The 13,553-nt window shown below is 47.5% G+C and overlaps 1 protein-coding gene across 1 annotated transcript; it reads left to right on the top strand.

Moving 5' to 3' along the window:
• Positions 1–632: 632 nt before the first annotated feature.
• On the top strand, positions 633–11,161 carry trim46b (tripartite motif containing 46b; the record flags this gene model as incomplete). The annotated part of the gene is made up of 12 exons (XM_079749015.1): positions 633–656; positions 2,614–2,875; positions 3,554–3,704; positions 4,619–4,817; positions 5,318–5,464; positions 6,054–6,149; positions 6,519–6,772; positions 8,061–8,182; positions 8,439–8,777; positions 10,121–10,350; positions 10,431–10,498; positions 10,601–11,161. The coding sequence occupies 12 exons, from the start codon at positions 633–635 to the stop codon at positions 11,046–11,048; spliced, it is 2,340 nt and encodes a 779-aa protein (XP_079605141.1). The 3' UTR covers positions 11,049–11,161.
• Positions 11,162–13,553: the final 2,392 nt, after the last annotated feature.

Raw genomic sequence — 13,553 nt, 5'->3', positions numbered from 1 at the left:
GTCTTTTTGCCAGACGCCTCTTTGACCTGAGCACTCGAACGGTTTGAAGGCTCGTCTCCATTTTCAAGGGACCTGTTCCTCGCAGACCCCTTTCAATATGGTCTTATTGAAAAAGCTATAATTGATGGTGATAATATAACTTTAAACAAGAACTGGGTAAAATCCATAAGCTTACGTTTAGTGTCAATATTGAAGCGAATATCATAGTAAATCCCCATGCCTTTGAAAAGAAACCAAAGAACCTGAAAGGTGAAATTTGGAGAATGTAACAATGATGGGTCTGTGAAAAATAAAATTAAAGAGGTGACGGTTATTGTTTCCATGGAGACAAGAAGCGGCCACACCGCTTGGGATGCTGCGGTCTTTCGACCGTTTGGAAACACGACTATAATTTACTGCAACCCAATTCACAGCGCACATTCCCACCACTTTTTGAAATGACTTTTAGTTCAGTTAAATGATGCATGCATTAACCATGCAGTGGCCCTATCGCGTGCCTATAGGCCTACTACTCTATCCCCGCGTTCACTTGCAAAGGCTGGGATGCGGAGCATCTTTTTTAGACCCTCCCATCTTTTAAAGGAGCGTATAGCCTTCTCGGTGCGCCGATGCATCCGTGTGCTCCCACCATCATGGCGCCCAAGTTCCAGGTGAAGGTAGGATGTGCTGTCGCAACGCGTGTTTAGCTTGCAGCTACAACACCCACAGCACAGCACCGCGGGTTACCTTTGGGCTTTTAAGGAACATCTGTGGGTATGTGTTGCCCTATATGGGACCGCTTGCGATAGAAAATTTCCAAAGAGAGTGCCAATGAGGTTCCAATGAGGAAACGGGCCTTAGCCTAGTTGACATTGGGAACTGACAGACGTCGGTGGAGGATAGGGGGGAATATGATTCTTATTTGCCGTAATTCTAACTGCTTTATGTTGAGATGTTGTTTTTGTCAGACGTGCTATCAACATTATTGAAGTGTTAACGATCTGTGACTGTGACAATATGGCTATAGTTAATGTCTGCAGTATAGACCCAGTATGTATCTCTATTACAAATGTATTTTATCTTGATGCTCCAACATGCATTTTTCACAAATGTCAATGTTAAGATAGGCAAGCACCACTCTTGCAAAAGCAATAAAATACATTTAATCACAGGTCTGTTTAAAAAGACACGTGGAAGATGACATGTCTGTCCAATTTTTCTCACACTACCGATCACCTCATCGAGAAATGCCGTCTGCAGCATACCCCAGGCAGCGAACCCAAGTCACGTGGTCAGCAGTCCGTTTTTTTTTTTCTCCATCATAGGCGTTCTGTCGAGGGATATCCCATCAGGCCAATACAGGCTGTGTTTAAAGTGACACACCTCTTTCAGATGAAGGGTGTGTCGGATGGTAGAATGCAGATGTAAGGCTATTGGAGAACGCTGGAAGCCTAGATAAGATCTTTTATTTTTCACATCCAGGCCGGCCGTCATCTTGTCCCACTCCTCCTCCTCCTCACTAGTTAATTTCTGTCCTGCCATCGTAGCAGAATCTAGAGCACTGTGTGCGGCAGGGCTCGTGGTGTCTAGCAACGGTGGCCTTACCGTGTTGCTTCTATGGTACAACATCCTCAGAGCCGGATCTTTGATCACATCCATTGTAATCTTAAGAAGGGCATCTAAAAACGACGCTCAGACCTCATGTCAACCGGCACTGCGTCTCCTCTCCTTTTTAAACTTGTCTTGTAGTGCGCACTCATTTTGTTGGGTAAAGTTGCCCAGCAAAAACACAGATGGTTGCTATTAACTCAGGGGATGTGTTGGTGTTTACCAACTCTTTATATCCACCAATCAAGTGGGGTTTTATGGTTTGTTACCTATTTTATTTAGATAAATCAGATGGTCTGTCTTTAACACGGTTTCTAGGACAACATCGTGGCTAGAGTGAGATTGAAGAGGGACGAATGGAGAATGTCACTTTGTATCTGCAGCCACACAGTGGTGCTCGTCTCTCATTGGTTCATTCTGCAGTCCTTCACGTCACCCTCTAGTGAACCTCTGCAATGCACTGCAAGACCCCGCCCAGACACATCTACTCAAGCGTACAAAATAAAACCCTTTATTAGAGTTCAATCTTCCTTGATTGCTCAGTGAACGTGGGGCGATTGAGAAACTACACATGACTGACCAATCCATCAGGTTGAGCAATTAGGGTTAATGATCTCGTAGTGTACAGGAGGCATATCATTGGACACAAAAAAACGCAGATCATGCAATCCTGTAGAGTGGCATTAAGTGGCTTGACGCTTTAAAACATCACTTGTTTTTAAGGCTGAATGGCAGCGCTTGTGCAGTGCTACTGCAAGCACTTGTGTCCACTAAACTATCACCTGTGTGCTGGTAGAGGAGTCACCTGTATGCTGCATGTAAAAGAAGATTCGTCCATGTTATAGTAAATACTTACACTATCAGAGAGACCGTCTTTCCCCAGTTCAGACACTCCAGAATGAGTCATTTAATTATTATTTTTTTCTTCTTTCTTTAAATTCCCAGCACACTTCCACACCCCCACCCTCCCCGCAGACTGTGTATACCACCACCCTAACCCTGTCGCGTGTGTCTCTGTCCCCCAAGTCCAACATGAAGAGCATGGAGCAGGAGCTGCACTGCCCCGTGTGCAAGGAGATCGTCAAGCAGCCCGTGGTGCTCCCCTGCCAGCACAGCGTCTGCCTGATGTGTGCCTCCGAGGTGCTGGTGGCCAGCGGCTACCCTCCCCCGGAGCTCCCCCCGGAGCCCAACTCCCCCGCCACCACACCCAACACCCGCTCGCCCCGGCAGGCCCGCAGACCCCTGCCCAAGGCTGAGCTGCGGCCCATCGACAGGCTGCTCCGGGCAGGTGCGGATGGAGGCGCTCCGTGGGGGTTGGGTGGGGGGGGGGGGGGGTGGCAGTGTTATAACGAGGAAACGCTACTCTAGCTTGATTTGTCTAAGTACAGGATATTGTTCGCTGAAGGGAACCCGGTAAACGCAGGGAATGCAATTTCGGTTGCAGATTTGTTTGCCGTGGTTTTTGTGGTTCCTAAAGGCTGCTCGTGGTTCCTGTTGGTTACTGATGACCAGCGATGTCACTCACTAAGTTTGAGCCAATCCTAACCTAGCAATCACAGTTACGTTTGTTGTTGCTGTACCTGCTGGGTAATGTTTTTTCTTTTTGTAATAATATAAGATAGGTGTACTTTAGTAATCCCAGATGGGAAATGAGGGTCTCACAGCAGAAATTAAAGGATCGTACTATGAATTAAAATATAAAATACAGAGAAAATATATCCGTCTACGCAATAACAGTATTAAAGATGTGAATGCAAAAAGTAATTAACAGGAGAGTCAATTGAGGGAGGCACGATTGACAGAATCGGCAATGCTATTATAGACCTAGAATATGTAGAAGTCGATAATGTGGCATTTCGGTCACGCAAGCATTGAATAATCACTCAATGTGGCTACAGAAGAATGGCCTTTTCATCTGTGTACCCGGTGAAACCCACCTGTGGTTTCCGCACGGGTTCTCTTCAAGGAGTGGGAACGTATCCCGGGCGCAGGCGTAAAGAGGGCCCTCCCCTGGTCATGATGTTCCCCTGCATCCCCTGTGGGAAAGATGTGGAGCTGGGGGAAAAGGGACTGGCGGACTGCCTCCGCAACCTGACTCTGGAACGCATCGTGGAGAGGTACGCACAGCCTAGAATACACACACACACACACACACACACACACACACACACACACACACACACACAGACACACACACACACACAGATTTCACAGTTAATAATCATGATGTACCATCCATTTCTATTTCATGGGATTCAAATTTTCATATTCTTTATATGTGTCAGGCTATTACAATACCCCTATGATTAATGACGTTCACACAAACACCACAGACGTATATACACACCCTTTTTGTTGTTCCACGAAATGAGATCATACTAGCACACATACACACACACACACACACACTAGCACAAAGAACACATACTGCAGATGTCCTATATACTGCATGTATGCATGCTGAGATATGGCCAGTCAGTGAAACTTTATTGAGCACAATAAAAGAAGCAGGACGCGTGTTGCTTCCAACCACGGTCCGTGATTAATCAGCCGGGGCTGCGCTGTCGAGGAATGCAGCACAGCCCTCACTGCAACATGACTAGAGTAGCTGATGTTGCACTTTCACTGGATTGCAGTCCAGCGGCTTACGGTTAACACACGGTTAACGCGCTTACTGTTAACACGCTGTGAAAACGCTTTTTTTGGTACTGGCGCTATTCTTGGTCCTTATGTCTAGAACCCCAAATCACACACACTTTTGCTCGCTCTCTCTCTCGCTCTCTGGATATACCTCTCTCTTTCTCGGTCTCTCTCTCTGTCTCTGTCCGTTTGTCTCTCTCCCTTTGGATGGATATTCGTCTGTCTGTCTGTCTGTCTGTCTGTCTCTCTCTCTCTCTGTCTGTGTCTCTTTGTCTCTGTCCCTTTGTGTCTCTCTCCCTTTGGATATTCGTCTGTCTGTCTGTCTCTCTCTGTGTCTCTGTGTGTCTGTCTCTTCTCCCCTCCACCTGTTGTCTCTGTCTTGCCCTCTCAGGTACAGACACACAGTGAACCTGGGCAGCGTGGCGGTGATGTGCCAGTTCTGCAAACCGCCCCAGTCCCTGGAGGCGACCAAGGGCTGTGCGGACTGCAGAGCCAGCTTCTGCAATGAATGTTTTAAGCTGTACCACCCGTGGGGGACGCCCCGCGCCCAGCACGAACACGTCCAGCCCACACTTAACTTCAGACCCAAGGTTCCCGCACCCTTCCCTCTAAATATATTATACACTCATTCATTTCTTAGTGAGTAAATCAGTTCATATTCATATAGATATACACATAGATATAGAGAGAGAGTGAGAGTGAGAGAGAGAGCAGCAATTCACGTAGGAAAGTAAGGTAATACAATTAATTGAGCCTGCAACACTGGCACAGTTATGCCATTAATATGACAAAGAAGCATGTGTACAACATCTATTTAAAGCTACAAAGAAACCCTTGCCCCGACTGCTCCGACTACTACCATGTCGGTCCAATTATGAGTGAGCATGGGAGGGAGCAAGGTGCTGTACGAACCATTCCTCCAATCAGGGAAAAAGGCCAAGGCACCTTTTGGAAGGTCCATCACCGACCCACTAACAACATGGCTTGGACCAGTGCCACCACACGCTCCCTTTCCCCTGCGGTGGATACACTTTCTACGCAGTGTTGTTGCTATGTAATCACGCCATTGCCCATGTGTTCATGCCCCTAGGTACTGACCTGCCCGGAGCATGACCAGGAGAAGCTCCAGTTCTACTGTCGCTCCTGCCAGCGTCTGCTCTGCTCGCTGTGCAAGCTGCGGCGTGTCCACGCGGGCCACAAAGTTCTGCCCGTGGCCCATGCATACCAGGCACTCAAGGTACTAATACCCCCATTTGTTTGAGGTTATTAATGGGAACGTGTGAGGAAAAAGTAAACTCAATGTCAATGATTCAAAATGGGTGGGGGATGATCATGTTGCAGTCGATTGATTTTCTTGTATTCCTTCACTCTGATTTAATGGGTGGAGTCTATTGCTCCTACTGGATATATAGCTAGGCGGGTAGCCAATAAGCATATACTCAAATAGCAAAGCCCCTCGCATGACTACTTTCGAACTTCGAGGATGTACAAACAGTGTCGAAACGACACCCCCAATCTTTCCAAGACTTGGAAGCTATATTAGCTGACTTTGACGTTTTTAGATACTGTAGTTCATTATTTATCAAATGAACGAGTTAAAAAGAAAAGGTCCTCAATATCCGAGAAATCGTTAGATTACGCCATCTTTATCCAACCGCCTCGGCCCAAGTCGTACGTTTTCGGACCAGTGTAGACTTTCCCACTGGTCTGACTCAGGAATAGTACTCTGGCTTTGAAGTTTCCTACATTGTTACCGTTTAACTGTTACTCTGCCAGGTCCCTCACCCCATGGTGTGTCTGTTGTGTGTCTGTGTTTATTTTTACAGGAGAAGATCACCAAGGAGATGAACTATATTCTGTCCAATCAGGAGACAGTACTCACTCAGATAACCCAGCTAGAGAGTGCCATCACTCAGACAGAGGTTTGCACACATTTATATAACATTTCTGTAAACTATATGTTGTACCATTCTTATATATGGTTGATTGATGGCCGCTGATGCTAATGCTGCATGAGGTAAGTTTTGGTTAGTTTCTTATTCTAACCTGCACTATTAAGCTTTTCTACTGAAGCCATTTACTCCATTCAGAAATATCTTGACGAGAACGAGAAAGTTTGTGAAGAATGTAACGTGGCCATCAACCAGTCAATCCATACATTATAATCAGGTTTTTTTTGCCAACAATATTGAGACACAAGGGTTTCCCGCAGCACTTTACAGCTTAGGACTCTGCCTAAGAAACACACGCCTGCCGTCTTAACTAACCCCTCCCCCCCCCCCCCCCCCCAGGTGAACAGCGTGTCCGCCAGGGAGCAGTTGGCCCAGAGCATCCGGGACCTGACGGCGTCGCTGGCCGAGCGCCACTCCTCCCTGACGGCGTCGCTGGAGGGGGCGCGGCAGCGGCGGGGGGAGGCGCTGGCGGGCCAGGTGACGGAGAGGCGGAGCCTGATGGAGCACGCCGGCCTTATGGCCTTCACCCAAGAGATGCTGAAGGAGACGGACCCGCCCAGCTTCGTGCAGGCTGCTCGGCAAACTCACAACAGGTCAGGCCCCGCCCCTCTTGTTCCCCGTGCCTCTCTACAGCCCCCCCCCCCACACACACACACACAGACACACACACACACACACACAAAGTTGGAGAATTTAGTTGGTTCTTTAATTTAGGGGCGGCGCTGTATTGCCGTTCGATCTCTTTTTTCGATCACAAGCCACTCCCACTCGCAATAATCAGATTAAGGGGAGTGTAGGCAGTTGTAGTTGTATGATTGGTGTAACCTGGGGACCACAAATGGCCAATAACATAGAACCTGTGCAATAGCATCAAGTTATTCCATAGAGGGCAGTTTGAGTCCATATTTACATGTTTTTAAAACTGTTACCCACTACTCAATACATTTTTATCTAAAATAAATTGTTTTAGGGTTTGGTTTCCCTTTAATCAGCAGATGATTCAGTGAACAGCCGATAAGTTTATGCTTCCAGTAGCAGCGTTTAACCTATAGAGGGTGGTGTCTACTGCAAACCAATGTACAAGCGGTGTTCTAGTTTAATACAGGGTTTAAAAACCTGCATTGCTTTCAGTTTTTCTTGCAGCTATCACTTTTGTGTGGAATTTGATCTTCCTCCCCCTTTTTGCTTTCACAGATCAAATTCACTTTTGATGGCGACTGTCTAGCAGGTTGTAGAAACATGGACTGTAACTTATCAGTTTGTTTTGGAGCATAAGTGATGGCTGCATGGGGTAAATGATATAGTACAGGGAAGAAAATAGGCAGCATATAAATATAAGTTTTATTATTCTTATTCTCTTCCAGGCTGTTTCTGTACATGAAAGGACAGATCGTCTTTCAAACCACTGGTTACCCAAACCACTGTTATGTATTTCATAACTCCACAAAAGCATTATTTGGTGTACGATAAGGGACTGGAAGGATGAGTCGTGCTCATGTGAAAAGCACACTTAATTATACTGTATTATATTGTCACCTGTTGCTTTCGCTGCTTGTCTGTACCTTTCTATGGAGCAGTGTCATTAGTTGAATGTATAATACCAAAATACCTGCTTTTGAAGAACGATTAGCACAAAAGCTACTGCATTGTCTTTATAGCAAGGTAACCATAAGAAAAGCCTATCTTAGAAGCACACAGAATTAAAAAAACTCAGAATGGGTCCATCTTCCTCAACTGACTTTAATCTTCGCTCCCCAACACGTCTCACACCCTTTTATCCGCCTCGGTCGACGTAAGCACGCTCTACCTCCACCAAGCTCACGTCTCTTCTCCTGGTTTCTAAGAGCTCTCTCCCCTGTCTCCCTCTGCCCTCTGCGCCAGACTGAGCAAAGCCATCGAGAACCTCCAGTGCTTCCAGCTGGCCGCCGACCCGTCCTTCAGACACTTCCAGTTGGACGTCTCCAAAGAACTGAAACTCCTCACCGAGCTGCACTTCATACAAGGTGAGGAAGAGGAAGAGGCTCAAAGTAGACTGCATGATGCACCGGTTTGATCCTTTTCCCCCGCCACCAAATAAGGGCGTGGCTGTAATGACCTCAATATTTGACTTTGATGATTTAGTAGATCTATTCACATGCTGTTATAGGATTTAGAATTGATTTCACAACTTCAAGTCTGCCTAAAAATTCTCCACCAAATTCCACCAAAGCCACCTGCAGTAACGCCTTAACAAGACCCACCCCCCCCCCACACACACAGCTCCTCTGGCCCCTGTCATCGACACCCAGCGCACCCTGGCCTACGACCAGCTCTTCCTGTGCTGGCGGCTGCCCCAGGAGTCCACCCCCGCCTGGCACTACTCGGTGGAGTACCGCCGCCGGGGGGTGGTGCCAGGGGGCGGCTCCCGGGGCGGCTTCCGCGGCGGGCTGGCGGCGGCGCGCTGGGGCTGGCAGCGGCAGGACGAGGTGGGCAGCGCCAGCGCGGTGGTGGACCGGCTGGAGATGGACAGCGTGTACGTGCTGCGCGTGCGCGGCTGCAACAAGGCGGGCTACGGCGAGTACAGCGAGGAGGTGTACCTGCACACCCCGCCCGCGCCAGGTGGGGGGCCAGCGCCGTGGCGTGGTGGTGGGCGTTGTTGTTGTTGTTGTTGTTGTTGTTGTTGGTGTGGTTGTTAGTGAAGGAGGGCGGGAGAGCACGTGGTCACGCTGTACAATGACAGTGGGACGCCGAGCCAGGATGCTAACGTGTACGTTAGATGGAGGTGAGATGTTAGGGGGGGGAAATGGTCGCCGAGTTCACGGCTCGGTTCGTATCACGGCCTTGGGGTCACGGTTTAGGGTTAGGCACTTTGTTGGTTAAGCAGGGGATAACACAAGTGCCCACAAAGAGAAATATATAAATATAGATTAGATTAGATTTAATTTCATCATGTTACTTTGAATTCGATTTACCAGTTCAACTCAACAATCATTAACAATCACTTGCCAATATTTAGTGAAATCATTTCTGCTAATTCAATTTTTGAACAGTTTACCAGGAAGCATTAGATCAGTGCTGCTTAATAATTCATTCCTTTTTTTTTTCCATCTGCCCATTCTCATCTTTTTCTTCTCTCCATCAATCCATCCCTCCCTATCCCTCTCCCTCTCCCTCTCTCTCTCTGACCCACCACCATCCCTCATCCTCAACATTCATCGATCTCCGTCCCTCTCTCTTCCTCACACCATCTGGTTTCATCTGGTCCTTCTCCATCACAGCCGTCACCCCACACTCTCCTACACCTTCTCGCTGCCAACCAACATGCCTTCTTCTGAACGTAAGCAGTGCGGTGCATCCATCCCTCCTTGATTTCCTTTGTTATCCTTTTAAACCATTCGAACCACTCCCGCTGGCAAGGTTTTTGACAGACTTGTTAAGACCTCCACCTTGGACAACAACATGGATCCCCATTCCAGATCCAGGGTTGTTTTTGCTGTCCGGCCCTGAGCTGTAGTCCTGCCGGTGTACCTTGTGTCTCCCCTGTACCCGCTCCCTGTATGACGGCGTGGTCCACCTCCTGCTTCTTTAAAGACGGATGTCCGTGTTTCCTCTTCTTAACGGGGCACATAGAGGCCGATTACGCCCAGGTTCCTTATCTCCCCCTCCTCTCCGCTGTCAGGGGAGAAGATGCATGTCGGCGTTCTGTCTCTCCCCCCCTCCTTCCCTCTCCTCCCCCCCCCTTCCCTTCGCCCTAATCTTTTCCTGTTGAGCGCCCTCCCCCCGCTCCCGTTGGTCGGCCTTTATCCTTCTGTTGCTCCGATCGCTCCCAGCCTCTATTAATAAGTATCCTTTTTATGAAGGCTCTCCCCCCCGAACCGTCCTTCTGCTATCCTCCTCTCCTTGATCGCCCTTCTCGTTTTTTCCCCCTTCCTCCCTTCCCTTACCCCTCCTCCTCTCTTCAGTGCTGAACTTCTACCTGGACTCCCGCTGGGGTCTCCATGCCGACCGGCTTGTCGTCAGCAAGGAGCAGCGCTGTGCCCGCAGCGTTCCCGGGCTCTCCCTCCTGCAGGCTGCCGACCTGGCCCTCACGTCCTGTCACCTGACCTCTGACCTGCTGGTGGGGGACGTGGCCATCACACAGGGCCGACACTACTGGGCGTGTTCCGTGGAGCCAGGGTCTTACCTGGTCAAGGCAAGGCCGAAAACCATAGTGTCCATTTGATCGACTATTTGAAGCGCTGTTGTTTAACCACTGATGTGACTGTTGAACAGGTGGGAGTCGGACTGGAGTCGAAGCTACAGGAGTGGTTCCACCTCCCCCAGGACATGGCCAGTCCTCGGTAAGCCCCCCTATTTGACGCGGTCGCCATCAGACGCGATTGGAAAAGCGACGCGCAGTAGATGATTGTAGAGGTGTCCCTTTTTGTCTCCGGCCTATGCAGCTACGACCCCGACAGCGGCCATGACAGCGGAGCAGAGGACGCGCTGGACTCGGCCCCTCCCTTCTGCTTCCTCACCATGGGCATGGGCAAGATCTACCTCCCCCAGAACAGCGGCCACCACCACAGTCACCATAGCAACAGCGCCCGGGAGCCCATTGCCAACGGCCCCAGCCCCTCTGCGCCGGCGGGCGTCACCTACCCCCTTCCCCCCCGGCTAGGCGTGTGCCTTGACTTTGAGAAAGGTCGGGTCACCTTCTACGACGCCCACTCCCTGCGGCCTCTGTGGGAGGGGCACGTGGACTGCTCCGGCCCCGTGTGTCCCGCCTTCTGCTTCATTGGTGGAGGAGCGCTGCAACTGCAGGAGCTGGTGGCCAATCGCAACGCGGACCCGACGCCCGTCCGACGGGTCACCATACAACCGCGAGGCACCAATCTGAATAGTAACTGACAACGATTATGACGCGGCCGTATTGGCCCCTTTAAAAAAATAAATATTTGTGAAGTATTTACTCAGCTAGAGCGAAGAAACAAACAAACAAAAAAAGGTAGACATCTCAGCGATTTTGTTTTTGTATTTCATTTGTATATGAGAACCTTTCTATAGTGACAAATATGCAAATGTAATTACGTTTCTTACATTCTTACATTTTTTGCAGGACCTTATTGCTTGGGTAGTGGCTGGCACATTATAAACTCGCCTCTATATCAGTTACAAATTTGACGCTTGCACTTATAGTTATGCGATATTGTATACATTTATACTATAGTAAATAATGCATATATGTAGATAGAGCAAAAAAAAACAATCTTATTTTCTTCACCTCTCGTCCCACTAACTGTAATTTTGCCCAGATTACACTTTAAGACACCGTTGTTTCTCTTAAGCATCATCATTTCAGCCTAAAGCTGTCCCCTGGAATGTTATTTTGATGTTCTACAATCCTAACCAAAGTCAAAAGGTCTGATTGTTCTTTGTTATTTCCATGTATTTATTGATTTATTTATTTAACTTATTTTTTCTGGGCTGTGAAATGCTTTCGTGATTGACTAGCGTAGTAGATTAGAGGTAGAAAGGAACAATGAGGCAATACTGTAATTAGACGGTTATATATGTAATTAGACCATTCTAATTATACCTCTGCTACATCGCTAATCACTGGTTGCTAGCTAATGGCTCTGTTTACGCATTTCTATGTTGCATTTCCAAATACATAAATTGTCGCGTGTGTGTGAGTATGAGTTGTTGTGTGCAAGTTTGTGTGTTTTGAGTTGATGTGTGCACTTAAAGTCTATACGCACTTATGTGTGTTTTTTCCAGTGGTAACACATACTTTGATTCTCTGGTGGATGTTTTCACTCAAAAGTTTTTCTGAATTATCGGAGGACACTTTTGATTAGTTTTAACATGGCTTGATTGTAAAATGAGCAGTGCTTCTAAGAAATGATTAGCAAATTTGATTATATCACCTGCTGGCAGAATGTTTGCAAAACAAAATAAATTAAATAAAAGAACACAGAATGATGTTTAATTTCAGAAAAATATTTGTTGTTTTTATTTGGACTTTTTAAATTGTTGATTATGTTTAATCTAACAAGGGGGTTGCATTTATATTTCTATGCAAGGAGAAGTACCCACCCAAGCCACTAGAGTGCGGTAAGGATTTGCTAAAGCCCGACTCATACTTTCGACACTAAGCAATGGCATACAGCTTGCATATGTGGAGCTCACTGGGTTGTGAACTGCACAACAGTTGTGTTTTGGATTAGATTCCTAAACAAAAAATAGTTGTGGCATTGGAGCATGTAAAAGATACCAACAGATTTTCTATTGAAATGTCATTCTCTATATAATAGCCTATACGTGACGATGATAACAATCGTCCAACACAACCCATAACCTGACAAGCCCATGCAAAGCCGGCTTGTGGTCCAATCGCTTGAACAGCATTCCTGTTATTTACAATAGTTCCTAAAACGGTCCCACCACATCCACATTCGTTTAATGGCCCAGCCATGAATAAAAAAAAACTTTATTTGGTAATATAGTCGAGGGACCTCAACACAGAATACACCTACAAGTGGGAATAAACTCCAAGTGTGATAAGACCATCTGCTTCTGATACAGATATTAACACCTTACACGTGTGGAGGCTTAGCATTCCTTATGTAGATGTAATGTCAAATGCTCAGGGTTACTTTTTACGAGCTTCGATATGAAAATCCACACGTGTGTTTAATTGGACCCACGTTCAACCGAACCTCTGGGTGCTGCTTGGCAACTCTTCCAAGGAGGGGAAAGAGAAAGAATCCAATCGAAATAATTCATTCAGAAACCGTCTCAACGTGGGCCAAGGTACTTTAAGAGAAATACACAGGGCCCTCCATCTCGGATGCTGCCTGATTTAGAGCCCCATAGTTGAGAATGACTACAGTATGTAGGCTACAACCCCCCCCCCCCCCCCCCCCACACACACACACACACACACACACACACACACACACACACACAGTCATCCCGAACCCCTTTGGACCCCTCTTGGTCCAAATCTGGAACAGATTGGTGTGGTCCGACTGTATGTACGCAGCCACAACACCACATGCAGGGGTCCTCATAATCCTCCCCTCAGCGCATTAAGAGCACAGCGTGGGCATTCTTCTAAAGAGCTGCTGGGATTTATACAGATCCATAATCTCTGCCATCATCATTCAGTAGTGTCGCCCAAGAGGAGAGACAGAGTATAGGGGAAACAGGGTCAGTGTGTGTGTGTGTGTGTGTGTGTGTGTGTGTGTGTGTGTGTGTGTGTGTGTGTTATTTTAATATATTAACTCACGAAGAAACGGCAGAATCTGCTCTGTGTGCTTGTCGCATATATGTGCATGTGTGTGTGAGTGTGTGTTGCATATTGTGTGTGTGTGTGTGTGTGTGTGTGTGTGTGTGTGTGTGTGTGTGTGT

This window comes from Pollachius pollachius, assembly GCF_949987615.1.
Source record: "Pollachius pollachius genome assembly, chromosome: 13".
Classification (NCBI taxonomy): Eukaryota; Metazoa; Chordata; class Actinopteri; order Gadiformes; family Gadidae; genus Pollachius; species Pollachius pollachius.
This window is presented reverse-complemented; position numbering and strand designations above follow the sequence as displayed.